At 42.0% G+C, this 21,039-nt stretch overlaps 1 protein-coding gene and 1 long non-coding RNA gene across 9 annotated transcripts in view; one reads left to right on the top strand and one right to left on the bottom strand.

The window, feature by feature from the left end:
* SCHIP1 (schwannomin interacting protein 1) overlaps positions 1 to 21,039 on the bottom strand; it is a 141,067-nt gene that overhangs the window by 34,317 nt on the left and 85,711 nt on the right. Inside the window, exon 1 of one of the 7 annotated variants that reach the window (XM_031450010.2) lies at positions 16,613 to 16,847. The exons of 5 other annotated variants lie outside the window; for them this stretch is intronic. In XM_031450010.2, the coding sequence (XP_031305870.1) occupies positions 16,613 to 16,642 (30 nt within the window). In that variant the 5' untranslated portion in view covers positions 16,643 to 16,847. Of the gene's footprint in view, positions 1 to 5,318; positions 5,865 to 16,612; positions 16,848 to 21,039 lie in introns of those variants that run through there. One more of the 7 variants, XM_031450001.2, reaches the window with a different exon arrangement.
* LOC105094276 (uncharacterized) lies at positions 4,081 to 19,049 on the top strand. Of its 2 annotated transcripts, none has more exons than XR_010383359.1 (3): positions 4,081 to 4,142; positions 7,939 to 8,013; positions 18,987 to 19,049. It is a non-coding gene; the product is annotated as an uncharacterized LOC105094276 (long non-coding RNA). The 2 variants fall into 2 exon arrangements; XR_837639.3 differs by lacking the exon at positions 18,987 to 19,049 and adding an exon at positions 17,136 to 17,307.

The following is a 21,039-nucleotide window of genomic DNA, read 5'->3' as shown; positions in this document are numbered from 1 at the left end:
GGTCCTCTGACAGCTGTTTTACTTAAGAATCCACCAACATCAAGAATATTGGCATGCCAGGCCAGAGGATGGAGATGCCTGTTTACAATTAGTTAACCCCGAGGATGGTTTTGCCTGTTGACTGCATTCCTTGTCCTCGAGCTACAGAGAGAGGACATAAATAAACACAGGCAGATGGAAGTGCCGTCACGCAGACTCCCTAAGACTTGAGTTTCTAACTGCTAAGGACCGGAGCAAAGGTATTTAACAAACAGCTGGGACTGAAGTCCATTAGCCACTTCCTGGCTGAATGGGAAACGTGGTGGAGGTAAAGGAGCCCAAGGTGCAATCCACAAAGACGACCACAAAAACATGGTGGGAGTGCTTCAACATTAAATCCCAAAGGGATCCATGTGAAAACTCGAGTTTTCTCCCCTCTGAGCAGCATATCCAAAATGTGAACTGCTGGGCGCACCCTGAGCTCTTTCAGGTTCTCAGCTGACTGCCTCCAGAGACTTTAACACAGAACAGTGTTATCTGGGGACTATTTTTAACAGGTGCCACTTTACAAATCTGTAAAGCCATCTCGTCATTCCGTATCACTGTCAGAACACAACCATCCAAAACACCCTCTACATGGTTATGAAACAGCCAAACAGCAATCAACTGCCAGGAAGCTGGTATCCTCCATCTCCCACGTCAGGGTGGACTGAGGATCTAGGAGAGCCGGACATAGACAGGTGTGTGACCAGAACAGAGAGCAGGGCATTCAGGGTCAAGAAGACTGAAGTTAGCATCTTGACTCGGACACTTAGTGCGAGTTACAGAAACGCTTCAAGCCCCAGTTTCTTTTTCTGAAAAAAGAGATAAAGGTACCTATTTTTTAGGTTAGTTTAAGGATTAAATAAAATACTATACAGAAAGTGCTTGGCACAGAGAGAAACTCATTAAATAGTAGCTGTTGCTAATATTAAAGGGAGGGTGGGGTCAGCTGCTGAGAAGAGTGGAGAAAGGGATAAAAGAGAGGCAGAAATGTCCAGAACAGGCAAATCCATAAAGACAGACAGCAGATTAATGGTTGTGGAGGGAGGTGGGAATGGGGAGCAATTGCTAATGGCTGCAAGGTTTTTCTTGTGGTGGGGCTGATGAAAATGTTCTGGAATTAGATAGTCATGGTTTTTACAACCATATCAATATACTAAAACCCATCAAAGGGTACACTGAAATGGTGAATCTCATGGTACGTGAATTATATCTCAAATAAAAAAATAAACCGCACCCTCCTCCCAAAATGTGTGTGGGGGGCTTATTTTTTAAATTGAGATATACTTCACATACCACATAGCCGGAAAATCTAGTTATTCGGAAGAAACCACTCCCTGACCATGCTGGCTCACCAAGATGTACCGATCTGGCTGTGATGCAAGGGAGCTCAAACCAGGAGCCAAGAGGCTTCATATTTACAAAACCTAAAACCAACCCAGCCAACTCCTCCCCGGAAAGAAAAGGAAGACTCTGGCCCAGAAAGTGGAAGAGAGTGTCCCCAGGGGGCTGAGGTGGGGCTGGGCGCCAGGGCTCAATAACTTAACAGAGTTCTTCAGGCGTGTTCAGCCCTTACAGACAGGAGGACGCGAGGGTTAATGGAGGTCGGCGGCTGCTTTTCCTCCGTAATTGTGTGGGGAGGGCAGAGCGCTTGTCTGGAACGGCAGATGGCATTCTGGGTTCCTGTTTATGGCAGTTTATCCCAAGCAGTCATTTCCATTCACCTTTTTAAAAAAACATGAGGCGCAGCTGGGGCTTCACTTTAAATATTGTTCCTTCCAGCCTTTTAATTTTTTCACAGGCTCCTCCCTAATCTTTCACCATAATTGGATGCACTGCACTAGAGACAGCACCTCAGAGAGACAAAGCCAAGACGAGCCGGCTTTCCCAACCTCCGACCACACATGCCCTGCCCAAGGCTCCTTCTGCTGGGGAGAGAGGGCAAGGCTGGTTTCCCTGTGTTTGCCTTGCTCTGGGACGGAGTGGGAGCCAGCCTTCTGCTGTATTTCATGTGGAGTTTTCTCGATTTCCTTCCTCTCTCTCCACTGGTATAATTGGGATCTTTCCCCAGCCCTGAGATGGCCCAGGCTGCGTGTTTTCTAGGTCCATGCTGACTGTCTCATCGCTCTTCTAGGCAGGATCAATTCCAAGGCAGCTTGCTTGTTTTTGTGCCTCCCCACGTGGGCTGTAAGCTCACTGAGGGAAAGCCCAGCCTCTCTTCTGGGATCCTGGCCCCTGAACACAATGCCAGGGACACAGGAGGGGTCTTGGCGATGATGGCTGAAGGATGGTGACCGGCAGGCTCTGTGCCTCCGTGTCCTGAAGACAATGGGCTGTGTGACCAGAGGGTCAGAGGTTGCTCAGAGCAAGGCAAGGCTGTAACAGGCCGAACAGTCACACCTCAGACTCTGCCAAGGTGCAGACTTTCTGTCTTAGATACTAAGATGTGTTTTCTGTTGAGTTCAGTTTTACTACTATTACTGAATAACCAGAGATCCTCAATGAAACATCTTTCTTACCATCAGGACCTTCCCCAAGGAAACAGAACAGATACGTACTCTTTTCCTTCCTTTGCCTGGGTGGAATCTAATTCTAGTTATTGTAAAGTGACCTTTCCCCTGAAGGCTGTTTGTCTGACTTTAAAACGATCTTGTAAAATAATCCCTAATGCATGTGACATTTATGAGTGCAACTGGTATAGGAAATTCCATTGTACCCAGGCAGGGATATATCAATTTTCCAACTGTTTTGGATAATTGACCTCAAAGTGACAGAATGGGAAAGAAGAAATTATTAAAACTTTTATTTTTATTTATATTTTAAACATCTTATTCTAAAAAATATCTATTTGTATGCAGTCAGCCCACAATATCTGTGGGTTCCACATCTGCAGATTCAACCAACCACAGACTGAAAGTGTTTGGAAAAAAATTCCAGGAAGTAAAACATGAATTTACCATCCATCCAGCAACTATCTACATAGCATTTACATTGTTTTTCACAATTATTTACATAGCATTTACACTGTAGCAGGTATTATAAGTAATCTAAAGATTATTTAAAATATACTGGAGGATGTGTGTGGATTATGTGCAAACACCACATCATTTTATATAAGAGACTTGAACATCATGGGATTTTGGTATCTGTGGGGGTCCTGGATCCCCTGTGGACACCAAGAGATGACTGTATATGTTTTATACATACATATTTTTATAGTGGTATATATGTGTAATTTATGAATAAAATATATGTATGTTAGAGGCATGGGCTCAAAAACATTTTATTGATGGATATGAGATCAAAAAAGCGTGCAGACCACTGCTTTATGGCATCTAATTTAATTTTCTACTTAGTCAAGCAAACAGCAAAAACATTAGAGGAAAAAACCAACTTAGAAAAGGAAGATGCTAATTAGGAAAAGTAATTTTTATATTAGGTCATTGTTTTCCTATTCTTTGTATTTTGAAGAAAATATATGAGGCCTTGTTTTACTAGAAGTTCTTACTGAAATGGTCAACAGTGCTTTTTTTTTTTTTTAGCAAAATGGAGCCTGTTATGCATGATATGCATATATTTGAAAGCACATTGCCTGAGAAAGGCAGTTAGAAAGCTGAAATGACAAGAGAACAGCTTCCATGTTGAGGGTCCAGAACAATGCAGACTGGTGTCCGGGCATCCTACACATCTAGAAGTCTCATCCAGTGGTCTTCTGTACTAACCTGGCAGACAGCACTTCTCCCGAAGCCACACGTGGCCTCCCCCACCTTAGTGGGATAGAGGGCTGCACAGCGCAGCTCTGTGCTGTTGTTGTTGATGTTTTAAAGCTACTTGAGCCTTAACATGTTTGTCCCTTTAGTCAGCGCCGTATCAGGTTGCCAGCGTATCATCACTCAGTCATTCCAGGCATCTGGGCTCCCTGTTTCTAAGTAGGATAAAACTATAGTGGGCATTACTTTATTGTCATTGCATTAGCAATGGCATGGCTTTCACTTTTCCTAAGTGCCAACTGACCTACACTTTCCTCTCTGAGAAACGCTGTGACAAGGAAAACCGTGACCAGCCTTGGGCACTGAAGAAAGAGGCGGGATGAGAACCGTGCACTTGTTCTACTGGGCGGGGTAAGTGACGGACTCTGATTACTGAGGGTCCCAAGTATCTTTTGTACACACACTTCCAGCAGGAGGGGACATCGGAGAGGTGTTAGGATTTCAGGACTCTGAGCACTAATCCCCTTGGGCCCTCACTTCCTTCTCAGGGATCACAAGGGACAAAAAGCATGCAGAGCAACGTGGCAGGTCACTCAAACCATATTTAAATGTCAGCTTCTGGAGAAAGAACAAAAACTATTGCAAATTGCTCTAAGAAAGTATATACTTAAAACAGCCCCCATACTCACACATAATTATGGCTATAAGATCTAAACTGCCATATTTTACATTATTATTCTTAAAGCGCTATCAAAATAGAAGTTTCCATCTCAATCTAGGGGGAAAAAAGTTAGTGACATATTTGATCAAATTAAAATTTTAGGAGCAGGTTTTACTGTTTTAGGATATTGGCCTCTGAGAGAAAAGAGGTCTTTCTTTCCAGTCCATGATGGAAGGGCCCTAATTCTTCATACTGTGCTGTGTTGTGACCCACACTTGACTTATGGAAAATAATAAGGTGGGTGGACGTAGTGTTTAGCCTTCTGTGGACAGACAAGCATATACTCGTAGTTTAATCTCACGACCTCACCCATGTAACTAAAGTTATTTTTTCTTGGGCCTGTTATTACCAGACAATGACCATATAAAACATACCAAAAATATATTTACTGACTTTCCCAAATAAAAAGGCAAGCAAAGAATTAGCAGACATGGTAACAATTTTTTTAAAATTTCACACTTCTCTTAGTAAAACTTTGTATTTTTCATAAGGTCAAACTTAGATAGATTACACATGCTAGTAATTGTTTCTTGCAGGTAAGCTGTCAACATGTCAATAATTTTAAAACTATTCCTTTACATAAAAAGCCTGCTTACAAACTACTGCATCACAGATTTTTTTTTTCAACTTCAGAATAATAGCATGTGTCTTCCAGTTACTGCTATAATATATTAATGAATACAAGCTGGGGAAAGTAGAAAGAACTGTCCCAGCTCAATGCATTTGATTCTGTGCATTCAGCTTTCCTGAATATATTACGGCAAGGGCCACTGAGTGTGGAATTTGGCCACTCCTCAAGGGTGATCTTTCTCCCCGTTAGAAAAATGGTCCGATTGTTTACAAACAAAAGAGCTCTCTCCCCTTACCTTTTTATAATTCCCCTCCATATCCAATGGGGATTCTTGACTGATGATGTCATCCATTCCATCACTGTCCAAATTCATCCTTTAACTCTTTAGAATTTCACTTAAGAAATAACCTCCCATGAATCCTGATAGGCTGAAGTTGTCCAGAACCCTGGTGGCCGCTCATGCTGCCATGGAGAGCCAGCTAAGAGTCTGTGTCTGGCCGTGCGGTGACCTTGGCCCCCTCTGTCCCAGAGACACCGCCCCGCCTGGCCTCCCCGTCTGTCCTGTGCTCTGGCACAGGGGCGGCTGCTGTCCTCTGAGGCTCCCTCTGCTCTGACACTCGGCTGGTGGAGAGTCCAGCCTTCCCACGTCTGCTGTCACCTTTGATCTTGTCTAGATTCCTCTCCCCAAGTTCCTCTCCCCAGTACCTTTCCGACCCCCAATCAAGAAAAAGCTGATTCAACTTCCCAACTCCCCCGTCCAGGGCTGAGTGTGGACAGGAGTTCTGCGAGGAATCCAGCAACCTTATTCTGAACCAGGGTAGAGTGTACGGGATAAAAATAGATGCAAAAGCCCAGCCTCACAGACTTCACTGGTGAGTTAAAAGCCGGGTGTATCCCATGACAAAACTAAACAGTATAATTTAAAAGCTAACCTGTAAGACAGATGCTTGCTTTGCCCACCCCACCCGCCTGCCTTTTCCCATAACCAATCATTTCTTAAAATCAGATGTAAGAGTCTCATCTTCAGGGAAAAACCCTAGAACAAGAATGAAATTTATTTCCAACACAGAGAAGGACCCACTGCCCCAGGATCGGCACTTTGTTCTATTAATATAGGCGAGAGAAAAAGATCCATCAACTTTTCTTTAAAATTCCGCCAGTGGCGGGCTTTTTCACAAAAGAGGACGTTCCTTTCTGCTGCTCTGTCTACGCTTTTCCCATGGCTTTGGGTTTTGTTTACTGGCTTTACATACAGAGGAGGAAAAGGCCCACAGCTGGAGGATGTTTTGATGCAAGAAGCAGACAAACAGAAGTCCACACGCAAACGCACACTCCTCGTTAGGGAACTACTGTGGCTGTGAACTCTATATCCAGTACTTTTTTTTTTTGAAAGTCACTGTTTGCAGGAGAAATGGGCCAAAGAAGAACTGAAAGGCCAAGGCCCCATTTAGCAGCACAATCTTATGCTCTGACACGCTCAGATAGAAAGCAGCGAATGTACCAGTCGACAGGCTTCCCAATGTGATTTCTTCACCAACCTCAACACTGTTAAGAGTTTTTTTCTTTTTAGTTGTTTTTATTGATGTGTAGTTGATTTACAGTGTTAGTTTCAGGCGTACAGCAAAGCGATTCAGTTATACATGTACATACAGATATGTATATACCTTTCAGATTCTTTTCCATTACATATTATTACAAGAAATCGAATATAGTTCTCCGTGCTGTACAGTAGGTCCTTGTTTGTCTATATTATATATAGTAATGTGTATCTGTTAATCCTCAACTCCTACTGTATCATAAATTGGCATCTGAACCTCTGCTGACATGGTCACATTCAGCTGTCTGCTACTTCTCTCCACAAATTAAGAAAAAAAATCAATTTGTAGAAGACTTGTGGCATAACTGGGTCTCAATGTAGTTCACGGCAGCTGTACATCAATAAAGCAAATGCCTTCTTCTGCAGCCCCTGACCCAGATCCAAGGCCTCCCTTCACCCCACCGCCGTCTCCCTGCCTCAGACACCCTGAGGGAATGACCTGCACTTCTGTCAGACAATATGATGACAAGTTGCATCTCCTGAGCCACACTTGCCTTCATGCAAAGCTTCTCCCTAGCAGAGATCTCCCTTGTCTTACTCTCAGCCAGACCCCAGGACCCTCACTCTGGACGAGGGTCCCACCATCTGCACGTATGAAGCCCAGTACACCGTGGCCTGTAAGGCCGTGCTGGCCACCAAGTGCTCCCCCAGGGTGGGTGTTCCCTACACTGAAGAATTCTCCAAAGCTAAGGTTTTGTGGTTAAAATAAAGGATGCTCTGCTTTGAAGGCACTTTACACATGCCTCTTACATATGCCTTTGCCCCTCACAGAACCGCTCTGAGGTAGATATTATTATCAGTTGCATTTTATAGTGGAGTGAGAGCCCAGTGAGGATATCTACTCGCCACTGACGCAGTCGCTTGCTGATGGCCAGGCCAGAATTTGATCATGGGCCCTCTGCGTCTGTGGCCCACGTTCTCAACAGGCATGCTAGACCGCCTCCTACTGGCTGCCCCAGTAAGAAACAATTGTACCCAGCTAAATCATCAAGCATAGTTTTTAAAAATCAGGATTTAATACAGAGTGAATTCCGGCAGGTCTCATACAGCAATACCACATATGGATTTGACTTCCTAAATCACACACCTGGAACAGCAGTGTGTACCACCGCTATCCCCTGATGGTCAGATCTCAAGATAGGAAACAAAAGCTCCTTCACTGATGGTCATGACCTAGCACACTGCATAGTGAATTCTCCTTTCGAGTTTACCTTGTTGTTTTCAGAGCCACAATGGTTTCTTTCCAACACCGTTAGGGTTGCTAGCCTTTCTCAAAGGGGACAGAAATTTGTGTTTATTCAGCTCGTTTTCTCTACAGCATCTAGACACTGCCTTCTACACGTTAAGTGGACGATGAAGAGCTGTTGAATAAATATGTGAACAGAGGAGAAAGGTATGTGTTGCTTATAATCTTTCCTCGGAGTGCTGCCCCCAGAAGGAAACATGAATAGCTCATAAGAGTGCTTTTCAACCCAAATCTTCTCTGGAAACCACATACATTCAAAAGGTAAAAATGAGTCTGCTCGGGTTGAAGGAGGGGGCCTACCACGAATTTGAGGAATTTCACCCTCTTACCGGGGTTAGTATTCTACCTACAATCAACAGCTAACATGGATGCAATTATACAAATTTAGATATTATAAGACCTAGTAAAATACGTAAAACTATAATCCTAATTGCTGACATCTTTTGACTTTAGCAGGGTTGTCTGAAATAGACAGTTAAAATTACTGAACTCTCACTATTAATTATGCATCTGCATACACATAATCCAGTTACTTGAAATACACTAATAATATATTGGCCACATACATACATCTATACATATAAGCACATACATTAATAAGCTAGTACCCTTTGCAGAAGGGCATCTCAAAATCCGAGATAGAAATTTCTCAGCCATACAATAGCAACAAGGACTAGTACTAAGAAAGAAATAAAGACCACTCCCCCACTCTACCTTCTACAGCTTTTCTTGGCATAAGTGACTCCCTAATAAGTACTATACAGGGGCAAGCAGTAGAACATCTCCTGAACCTTGGACCCCAGTGGTGGTGGATTCACTTTGCACCCTCCCTAAAGAAGTGCTTGGCACACAGGCTCACAGCACAGACCCTATCCAGAAGGCGCTGTACCACCACTATCTGGATGGTTTGTTCTGGCTTAAAATATCTGATATTTCCCTACCACGTGGACTGACCTTTGATGTCTTCTAGAGCTTTCCCTCTCAAAGTGTGTCCTCCGACCAGAGTATCCACATCACCCGGGAGCTTACTGGAAATGCAAACTCTCAGGTCCCACCCCAGACCGGCTGAATCAGAAAATGCACTTTTAAAAGAACTCTAAGATTTTTGAGTGCACTTAAAATTTTAGGAGCACAGCTCTAGATCTTGAAAAAAATTCATTATAAGTCATTATCCTTCTATTTTAGATCATATTTCTAGGCATGATGGCAAGATCCTGGCTTTAGGTGCTTGGGATCAACACTAATCAATTTCACTTCCATGAGGGCCAAATGAACACAGGAATGGGAAAAAACAAAACAAAACACCACCTCGGAAGGCTTGAGCTGACCGTGTTTGGCGGTTTTGCAGTAGCTATGCAAACAGGGGGATAACAGCCACTCTTTCTCCCTACAGAGAATTTCCTCTGGTTCCTTCCTCTCCTGCTGTCCTCTCTAAAACGAACTGTGCTGGCAAAACATGGACCCAGATACTAATGATTCCCCTTAGAAAATGTACACATAGCCACTTACAATATCAGAGGTTGAAAGGGCCTCTTCTCGCCCCCCTGCCCTGAAATTCAAGGACTAGAACGGAGAGCTTCAGTTGCCTGTCAAGGCGCACTGGTCACGTGAGCTAATGCTTTTAAATGATCATTATCGGCCACTGGTGGAAATTATTGACTCTGAGAACACCGACCCCATTACTGAGAAATCACTTACGCATTGTCAAAAGATTTTCCTATTCATCAATGGAAACTCTACTTCATCCTGATTAACCCTTTAGCCTCCCACCGCCCTTCCTTATGCCCTAACATCCAAATTCCACGTGCTATACAAACTGACACCTGGTTTATATCTTTCCAAAAAATGACTTTTCCCCTTCCGTGCAATGTTTCTCTAAATTTGCTTTGCTTTTCAAATAAGGTAGTCTGATAGCTAGATAAACCATGAAAATCTGCATGTGATTTTGCACTGGACTTTTCAGTGTAGGTTTAAAAAGTTAAAATAATGACATTGGGAGTGTGGAGTGGAGGAGGTTGAATGTGTTGGGAGTAGATTGAATGCCAGTGGTTTACCCATATCAGAAAAACTGAGGGCCAGAGACATCAATCTTCTTATCCAGCTGAAAGCCTGAGCGTAAGACACTCGGCTGTGGTCACCTGGACGACGGCAGCACAGCTTCCGGGGGTGGGGGGGACCAACAGTAATGCTCTCATCATGTTTCCCTTTGTTCTTAGAATTCTCTTCCCATTAGCGGCCCTCCTACATACACTGATTGTCACTAGGTCTTTTGATGGTTATTTTCTTCTGAATTCAAGCAATTTCGTCAAAGTACTTTCTATTTCAGGAAGCTTGGTAATTTCTGATGCTTCTAGATAGCGCACAGGGGAATACTAAGTACACCAAGATTTCAAATTTTCCCTTGGTATAGAGAATATAAATAAACAGTAGGATATGGCGCTATTAGTGTTGAGCTTCTGCACGTGAAATCTTAGTTACCTAAGATTGTGCCTGTGTGTCTGTGAAAGCGGGGTCTCTATTTTCCAAAAATCATGGATGCACTGATATGCACCATAGCAATGTTCCCATTTTCTTCCCATCCCCCATCTCCACCCACTTTCCTAGAAAAATACTAAGCTTTTGGCTTAAAATATGCATTGCATATTCATTTCTTAAAAATCGCTTGATGTCTAAATCATGATGTTTGAGGCCCCAGTGCTACTTTAAATAGGAGCAATGCACTTGTACTAAATTTCTATTTCCGATCAGGCCCTTAACTGAAGCCTTGTTGAAATGATTTTTTCCCACATTTAGACAGATCACTGTGTTCCTTTTGTGATAAAACATATGTTAGATTTTCAGATATACTGACTAAAAACAAGTGGAGATAAGTTTATATCCAGAATTATTTTCTTAATTTTAAAGGTGATAGATACATTACTACTGCCTCAGAAAAACACAGTGTCTCAACAGGGCAAAACACAGCTACACCCGAACCAGGCAAAAGAATGAAGACAAAAATTATTCGTCAATACTATTAACTATGGGGAGCAAAGTTCTCAATCAAATAAAAATCTATAGAACAAGACAGAAAAATAGCATCATTGAACTTATAGTTTATTTATTTACTTTTCATTGAGCTTAGATTTCAAAGGCTGTATCAAATAATGCACTAAAATGCTATGAAATTTCCCTTTCCATTAGGTCAATATATTTTTTTCCCTGCTGTGGATGAAACCAGGCTTAAATTGAGTGGAATCTTAAATGAAGTCAAATTTGATACCTTGTTTTCTCATTCACAGGAAGAGGGGGTTGGGAAATGAGCCCTCACGTGGCTTGGTGTCAAGAGGGACAGACTGTATTTCCTTTCCTTTGTTAACCATTAAGTAACCCACCGCAATCTGAGCATGAAGACCGGTTTACTACTTTCTCCAGCAAGAACTTCTAAAGCATCTTGATGTGCTACTTAAATTGATATACTCTTGAGCTTTAGCACTTGAGAGCAACATAGGACATCTTTTGTTTTATGTGCTGGATGTGACACTTCAACTAGGCTGAAACATTTTGCCCAAGAAATATTTGGTATTTCAGGAGGCAGTAAGATGATCCCCCTCTATGGTAAAAAGATTGTGAAAACTTTGCAAAATTCAATCTATTAAGAAAGGCGGCTTGAGGATGCGAACCCGCCTCCACTGACCACAGATACCTTGAAAAAGTGCTTGGGGATGATCAGGAGGGTCATCTCGGGAATCTTCTCTTGGTGAAGGAGGGGTAGGTGTGGAGGCCCGTTCTTAATGCACTGTCTCTGGGAAGGGTGGGATGTCTGTCTCTTTCCTTTTGTTCCTTGCTCCTTGTCCCCCATCTTGGCATGTGGGATGCTGGCAAATGGCCAACAGGCTCATAAGCCAGGTACCAGGAGTCGCGAGTCAGCTTCACCAACCCCCTGCTGCAGTGCATGCGTTGGAGCTTCTCTCTGCTGTTAGGATGCAAAACCCTGATCCTGGGGACTCATGACAGCACCAGCTGCAAAAAATGCAATTCAGTCCAACACCTATTTATTGAACACATACTCTGTGTGTAGGGCTGGAAATGAAAACTGTGCCTTTGCCCTCAGGAAGCCTGTTGTCTAATGGGGGATACGGACTTAGACGTCACTAGCTGTAAATGGGATCTTACAAAAGTAAAAACAAAGTGCACTGAGAAGGAGAAAGTTTCCAGAATGAGGTGGCATTTGAGCCTTAAGGTGCATCAGCTTGCAACAGGTAGAAGCAGGTGTATGGGTGGCAGACCACCCAGGCTGAGGCATCACCGCAAAGAAAGTGGACTGATGGCAACGTAGGTGCAGGAGTGCAGGGTTTGGAGGGAGGTGTGTTTCTGCCCAGGGTTCAGATCATGGTTAGGCCTTGAATGTCATGCAAAGGGGTCTGAAATTTATCCTAAAGAAAATGGGGGAGCATTAAAGATTTCTATTGCGCTTCCTCAGGCCCAGGTGTGTGTTTGGAGAAGAGTCTCTTTATGATCCCGAGGGAGGAAAAAGATGAGAGCCATCTTCGTATCATTTTACCTTTTCCCTTCTAAGCCTCCATTCCCACAGTAGCTAAGAATGTGAGGGGTGGGCTCTATGTCGGAGGTGGTCATGAGGGAATTTAAGCCATGGCAAGACAGGGATGAAAGCATGTCATTGTTTTGATAGACGCACTAATCCCCAAAACCAACTGTAGGGAAAGAGGAGAAAATATTTGGGAGTTTTTACAAAATGGACCTCTGACCTAAGCTTGTGCTTTCAAGTTAACAATATTTCAAAGCTTTCTATCAGAGACCGTTTAGAAGGATCTGGCCTCTTGAAGGCTGCCAGGCCTGAAGCTGTGGGCAAGGCTCTTTCCTGAAGAGATTGGCTTCCTCCCAAGGCTGGAAAATGGAGGTCGATAGCTCTATCTTTTAACACGGCTACGACTGAAAATGACAACATACGCCTCAGTAGCCTCTGTGCTAATGTAAATCCTGGAAGGGAGAGAAGCACATGAAGAGGCTGACGATGTGAGAACCTTTAAAAGCAAAACCACCATGAGAAATTCTGCCAGAGAATTTCTCTCTGATCATCCCTGCTTGGATTAGGCTGTTCAAAGCACGGTAGACCAGAAATTGACACAACACTGTAAATTAGTGGGGAGGGTATAGCTCAGTGGTAGAGTGCAGCGCTTAGCATGAGCAAGGTCCTGGGTTCAATCCCTCGTACCTCCATTAAAATAATAATAATTAATAAATGGATAAATAAACCTAATTAACTCTCCCCCAAAATTAATAACAATAAATAAATAAAACATATGTTAAAAGACAAACACAGTGCATCCATCCACCTCATCCTGCATCCATCCACCTAGCCCTTGGAAGCAGCGAAACCCTTTTTCAAAACAGTCACCTATTTGGAAAGGCAGTCTATGGGAATCAAGTATATGTCCGTATATTAGCAATAAATAATTGGGAGGTGAAGTGATGCATGGCTTCCCTGGGCTGCTTGACAGTCTTCACTGAGCCCGTTATGTGTATCAGGAGAAGGTGGCTCCTAATTCATGGTGACTGACTTGTTCAGGCGGAAAGATGCAGAAAGGACCTGCCAACTCTCACACCAGTATGTTAACCAGGAAAAAATCCCATTTCACAGATGAGAAAAGTGACAATAGGGGATAATCTGACCCACAGACAATGAAACCAGTGCAGGCTAATGGTGGGGGGCTGGGAGGGAGGGGGATTGAAAGTCACCCCAATGGCCATCAAAATGTAAGAAAGCACAATGCTCTAGTACATTCACAGTGCTTTTCTTCTTAGTCTGTTTTATATACAGTAGGCATAGCCATTCATATTGTTTGAGAGCTTGTTCCTAGCACTGGGAGAGCAGAGGGACACAAACATAAAAACCCCTGCCCTTGGCGAGCGTCCATGGAATGAGGGAGATGGAAAATAAACGAATACATTATGTTGTCTGATTGGTGGTGATGAGTGCCAACTACAAAAATAAATTAGGGAGTGTCATAGAAATATTGGGATGGAACTGGGGAGTTGGAAGTTGACATAGTAAGTCCAGAGAAGGCCTACACAAGAAGGTGACATTTGAGCAAAGATCTGAAAAGCCAGTGAGTAAGCCATGGGGGTTGCGGACAGGACAAATACAGGATGCCCAGGGGAATGTGAATTCCAGATAAACAGAGAACAATTTTTGTAGTATAAGCATGTCCCAAACACTGCAGACTGTCTGCTAAATCTGCAACCCTACACGGGGGGCCCTGAGGGACACACACGCTGGGCAGGAGGGGCAGCATGTGCAGGGCCAGGCCGGCACGGGAAGAGGGGGGAATGAGGGTGGGGGTGGGAAGGTGAAGGGGACACGTGGGAGAGGAGTTTGTGAGGAGTCAGGGGCGAGGAAACGTAAGGTCCTGAGAGCCTCAGGAGGACGTGGGCTTTTTTCTCCGAGGAGGAGAATTTTGAGATGATGACAGGCTCTGACTTAGGTCTTAAAAGACTATTCTGGATACTGTGTTGAAAACAGACTACAGAATGGGGGCAAGGGCAGGAGCAGCACCAGTTAGAGGACGTTATTGCTCTAATGATGATGATGATGATGATGATGACGACAACGGTAATAGTAACATGCATCCAGGCAGGTGCTCCAAAACGGGCAAATACGTTTGAGGGGGATAGCCTCTGAAGCCCCATTCATGGACTCGCCACTAAGAGACCTTGGTTTACATTTATGCGGGAAAGGAATCACTCCTACAAATAAATTCCTTCTACTCACTAAAACACTAACCCAGGAATTTGCTTTACCATTGCATTATCGTCCTTAAGAGTAAATATATATATATATATATATAAGAAAAGGGGAAGTTTCTGAAAGACAACAAACACACTGTCGATATCACCAGTGACCATGATAAAATCAAGCCAAGAACTTTGAGTCCAAAGGCACATGGTGCCAGGTGGGTTCTAAAACTAAGGTTCTAAGTAGGATTGAGACTTGGCTTCAGTCCTTTAATGTTCTTGCTTTGGCTGAGTTATGAATAAAGGGAGAGCATTTTAAAAGGACAGACCCAGGAAGATAGGTCTATAAAACCCCATGAAGATGCAGAATCTATTGCCCATTATTATCTGCCTAATGCATTTAATTTTATTGTGAAAATAAGCAATAAATATCTTAAAACTATTGAACACACATTGACAGTGTTATATGTTGCAGTTCATGTAAAATAAAATTAATCTGTCTTCCTCTGGAAGCAGGGGGCTAACAAAATCCCTCCTCTTCAGATGAAATTGCTGCTATTGGACCAATTTTTGACTTGTAACACCAGTGATTCCATGTTCAAACTAATGAAAAGATATAGGGAATAATCTTACAGTATCTTGCCTTTCAAAAATTACATCACATAGCTTCTCTGAAAGGTGAGCAGAAAAAGGATTTTAATTATTATAGTAATTTAATCACCTGGAGCCATGCCATAAGTAGGCTCAGCTCTCCACTCCCCAACTCTGTATTCTGTGTAAGTCAAGTTTTGGCTGTTTCCTCAGCATCATGCCCCCTTTCTCATGGAAAAAATTTCCATGAAGCATATATCTGATACCTAGGATCTAAGGACCTAAATATGCCATAAAGTGAAAATACTATAAGACAAGCCTACAATGACAACATTCCAATGATTAAGCAGAGAAAAAAGTATACAAATATATTTTCTCAGCACACTTTGCTGAGAAACGATTGCCTTGAGTCTTGTGAGATGTACCTGCATACATTTACCACTGTGAAATCCGATCTTAGAAGAAACACCTGCTGGTCTCAGGTAACCTACCTCACACAAGGAAGAGGCATTGTTAAATTAGAGAAACGGTCCCTTAGAGCTTCTAAACTCGGTCAGTTGAGTAATACCCTGACATTAACTATGCAGGGCTTGGACTAGCCCTGCTTACTGCTGCAAAGAGCAGTTTGTTTGAGAACATTCTCGTTGTCTGTTTACAACGAGGATACTTTCAATGTTGCCTCTACAGTCTCAGTCACAGGAAGGACTTATTAATACTCCAGAATTGGCCTTTTGAAATCATCTAAGTGTTTAACTCAAAACTCCAGATAGATAGCAAATGAGCACACAGATGAATATATCTTCCTAAAATTTTTCTGTTTCGAGTTTTTTTTATGCGTATTGGTACCTTAATTCTTATTTACTGGCCATTTGAAACAACATACTAGTAAAAATAAGTTTGGAAAGACATACAAGTGCAACTTTAAAACGTCAAGTGCATGCCAGCTGATTTTTGAAAATCTCTCAGGTCATCAATTATTACTTCCTATTTACATAATTTCCTTAAAGACAATCTTAAAAACTGGATGTGAAGGCACTCATGCCCTTTGCAGTGAGCAAAAATCATATTTTTCAATATTATCTATGTGAAATTCTGACCAGATTTTCCTTCTCCAAAGTCCCTTAAATTCAATTACAGTTCAAAGCAGTTCCTCTTCTTTGCTCAGACATACAGAATGTGCAAAGCGCAGATCACCTCAGTGGATTTCACATATGCTTTAAAGGCCAAAGAAGCAGTGTTTTCTGCCCCATTACTCCCCAGAAAATCTAATTACAATTCAGGTACTGTATGCGATGTAGGCCAGGAGTGGAAGATGGCAAAATCCCTTGAAAATCCGGAAAGAGGCAACCTGCTGCTTTGGAAGAGGAAGGCCTCCTCTCCCACAGGATGCCGGCCTCTCAAATCAGTCTTTAAATCTTACCTGATACGAACAGTTCTCCTGATGTACCATCTCAGTGCATCCTAGGGCGCAGACCCCAAAGCAGGACTGCTCAGCGAGGCTGCGGAGGGAAAGCGCAGAACATCCACTGGCGGAGAGAACGCCCTGGGAAGGCAGGGGCTCCCCGCAGATTAAAATGGATGCTGTTTCGCTGATCAACCTGCGCAGTGGCACTGCCTGTGCCGGGAAGCGCGCAGCGAGCCGAGCTGCTCTCCTCGGAAACCAGCAGTGAGGCTTACAAACATGGAGCTAGGACTGGGCTGGGGGAGGGGGCGCGCTCATCACTGGCACAATCAGCCAATTATATTATAGGCACAAAGAAAAGGATCAGTCTGGGGCTGGTGTGACCTTCTGGTGCTTTATGAAGGCAGTTAACTGATGTGGAAACATTCTAGTCCTCATTAAAGGGAAAAAGGCCAGCGAGGGAGAGAGAGAAACAGACAGAAACAAATCAATGTTGCAGCTGAGTATTTCTAACCTCCGGCATCATCCTTCCTGCCCACAGATGCTGCTTGCATGGTGCTTACAGAAAGAGAGGCCCTGCGGATCATGTCAGAACTTTTAACATGAGAAAGAGAAAACAATCCTTTCTGAATACGGACACTGAAGGGATGTTCTCTGTGCTGAGTGTTTGAAGTGTTTGTCAACTTCATAGCTAAAGGGAGGGGTCTTCATTCTTTTAAACAATATAATTTTGTTAATTCTTTTGCTTTCCTACTTATTTTTGGCTCTTATCTGCTTTTTAAGTCAAACAGAAATAAGATGAAATGATTACTCCTATAATTTTGGGGGGTGATAAAGTTTATTAAAGTATCAAAGTTAGTATATAATTCATTCATTTCACGAAAATGAAACTAAACTGCAAGTTTTTTTTTGAAAATAAGGCCATATATATATACATTACCCAATGCTGTGACTTGAATATATAGCCACATCCAATATAGCACATGTGCTCTTAGAGATAGCCTTTTTCACCTAAAAGACAGTAATGAAAGGATTCTGGACTTGCAGATAGTAATCAAAGGAAACACAGGTTGGATCATACCTGTCTCTGGGAAAAAGGGGAGCCAACTTCTGAAATACTTCAGGGCTATTCTAGGATTTTAGGATATATAAAGGGGAAAAATTAGACCTGTAAATTGAAAAATTTTTTTATTTATTAATTTTTATTTATTAGTTATTAATTTTTAAATTTTTGAGGGGAGGTAATTAGGTTTACTAATTTTTATTTATTTATTTATTTATTTTTTAATAGAGGTACTGGGGATTAAACCCAGGACCTCATGCATGCTAAACACATCCTCTACCACTGAGCTATACCCTCCCCCAGGCCTGTAAATTTTTGAAGCTAATTTAATGACAGGAAACTTAAAAAAAACACACACACAATAAAATTTCCTTATCTATGTTCTTCAATTGCCATAGGCAACTCATTTTGTTGTTTCTTTCTTTTCTTTTTCTTTTTTAATCAGTCATTTTTTTGAGGGGGAGGAGGTAATTAGGTTTTTATTTATTCTATTTATTTATTTTAATGGAGGTACTGGGAATTGAACCCATGACCTTGGGCACGCTAAGCAGGCACTCTACCACTGAGCTATACCCCTCCCCCCACCTTGTTGTTTCTTAATAAAATAGCCCTGAGCACATAAATGGTACTCAATAAAATCTTGACTAAATTTAAACCATCAAATTTGAAAAAATTCAATAGAGACATTATTTTTAAGCTATTTTAATATATCTACATCTATTTAGCTTCTTAAAAACTCTTACTAATAACTGCAAAGTCTTCATTATGCTACTGATAGAGAAAAACAAGTACTTTTTGCCTGAGGAATGAAGCCAACATGTTTGACAGGTTTTCTTTTGAGCTCTATCTTAAGGAATGCTGAGAGTTTGTGTAGGACTATTTGGTGATCTATTTTTAATTTTATAACAACAACTCTGTTGCTTGGGGAAAGAGACAAATGGATTTTTTGAAAAATTCTTAATCTTTGCGATTTGAGGTTCTGACAGGAGAAAAGTACGCTACCTGAGTTCAACTCCTGAGACACACTCACAAGCCAGGCTGCAGCTTCCTGGTCAGGAGAGTGGAAAGGTGGCAGGGATGGCCCAGCTGACGATGCCACAGACTCACATTTCAGCACCAGCCCATCAGATTCAAAGGAAAAGCACTCTGGACATGCACCCGGCAAAGCTCACAGGCCTTCTCCTTGAGCATAGAGGGCGCTGGGCCACTTAACATGTACAAGACTTTTTAGGCCTGTTTGTTGGCAGGTGGCACAACGAAAGCTTTGTGAACGAAGCAGAAGCCTGAGCTAGATTATGAGTCTTCTTCTTTTTCTTTTTTTTTTTTTAGTGGAATTAAACCCAGGACCTGGTGCATGCTAAGCATGCACTCCACCACTGAGCTATTACCCTACCGCTAGATTATGAGTCTTCTTAAAGAGATGAAGAAAAGAGGATAGAAACGTTTCAGGGAGGGGAAACAACATGCAACACACCTCGAGCCCAAACTCCATCCCTCCTGGGAGGTTGAGCAATCCATACAGCACAGAGACAGGCAGAGAGACGTCTGTGGGGAGCGCCCTGCTATACAGCCGCCCAGATGAAGGCTCTGGAATCCTAAGTATGTGCAAGGGAGAAAAAAGTCAGCCAAAGTAAAAGTTGCTTTTGTGAGGTAGCAAATAAGATGAAATGGAGATCTTGGACCTTATCTAGAAGGCACAATCCCAACTTTTCAAGACAAAACAGCTTTACTTTAAAGGCTGTTAAAATTTTGCTCAAGTTACAACTTTGACAATCTATGACCTTAAGACTCAGGAACATGCTTTCAAGCTGGACAAGGCCTAAAAAGTCACTTCCTGGACTCTGTTCTCTTCTGAAAACTGAAGGCTCTGGGATATATTACATAAGCTCCTAAAGACATTTATCATGTGTTATTAAAAAAAGAAGAAGAAGAAGAAGAAGCCTAAACATGATCCCACTCTTCACAGTTGCTAGTCCATAAATAGTGGAAATGACTCAGAGGTGGCTCTGGGGGTAACAGACATCTGACAATTGTATCCCAAATCCTGTCAAAAAACCTTCTCAAGCGATATAAACAAAACAAAACAAAAAGAAATGTATCAAGCCAGCTTCCCTTTATAGTCATTCATCTGAAAGGACTTTGTGTTATAATTTAAACAGAAAACTTTAAACAGAAACCAGCTGTTCCAAGAACATTTAAACTGGAATAACTTACCAGGCTACAGAAACATTTGTTATTTTTGGACTAAAAAATATTGATGAACTGTTTAAGTATGTCTGTGTAGCAGAGAGATTCTTTTTGCTTCTCAGGTCTTCACAACTTCCCTTCCCATAAAAAGTAGTGGGTTTCAGAATGAGATGGGACCTCAAGAGATACACTGTTGTTTTCCAGACATGGAAACTGAGGTCTAAGAAAGTCGTGATGTGCCCAAGAACACAAATCCTCCAACAGCAGCAAAAAGGCATCAAAGTAAGAAGAAGAAAAAAACCCTCCAGATTTTCTAGCCTCTCACCTTGTATACTCATATTAAAAAATCCTACATGAGGGCCACCAGACTTGGAGAAATAAACCTCTTTTTAACTAGCCAATGTAGGCTGGCCTTGAAATCAAAATCTATCATAAGGTAAGAGTGGGGTTACAGAGTGGTTCTACCTAAATCTAAATCCAAGATATGTTTAAAAAGAAAAGGAATTGGAGTATTTCCTCATTAAGTTCCTGTTTCTGCCACCATGCAAACTATTACATCTCTAAATCTAGAAAAGTATTTCTTCATTTGATGGCAACAGAATGAAGATGGCCAACAGACACATGAAAAGATGCTCAGCATCACTTAGCATCCAGGAAATATAAATCAAAACCACAATGAGCTATCAGTTCACACTTTATCCAAATGGCTATCACCAAAAAGACAATGGACAACAAGTGTTGGAGAGGATGTGGAGGAAAGGAAATCCTTGGGCACTGTTGGTGGTGATGTAAACTGGTGCAACCATGATGGAAAACAGTCTGGAGGTTCCTCAAAAAAAAAAAAAAAAAAAATCAGCCATTCAACTTCTGGGCATTATTCCCAAGAAAACAAAAACAATAATTCAAAAAGATTTATGCACCCTATGTTCATTGCAGCATTATTTACAGTAACCAAGATATGAAAGCAACACAAGTGTTCATCTGTAGACTGATGGATAAAGAAGATGTGGCATATATATATATATGAAATATATATATATATATTTCTCAGTCATAAAAAAGAAGGCAATCTTTTCATTTGTGACAACATGGACAGACCTAGAGGGTATTATGTTAAGTGAAATAGGTCAGACAAAGACAAATACTGTATGATTTCACTTGTATGTGGAATCTAAAAAACAAAACAAATGGACAA

Source organism: Camelus dromedarius, chromosome 2, assembly GCF_036321535.1.
Source record: "Camelus dromedarius isolate mCamDro1 chromosome 2, mCamDro1.pat, whole genome shotgun sequence".
Lineage (NCBI taxonomy): Eukaryota > Metazoa > Chordata > Mammalia > Artiodactyla > Camelidae > Camelus > Camelus dromedarius.
Note: the sequence above shows the minus strand (reverse complement) of the source record. Positions and strands in the feature narration are given on the sequence as shown.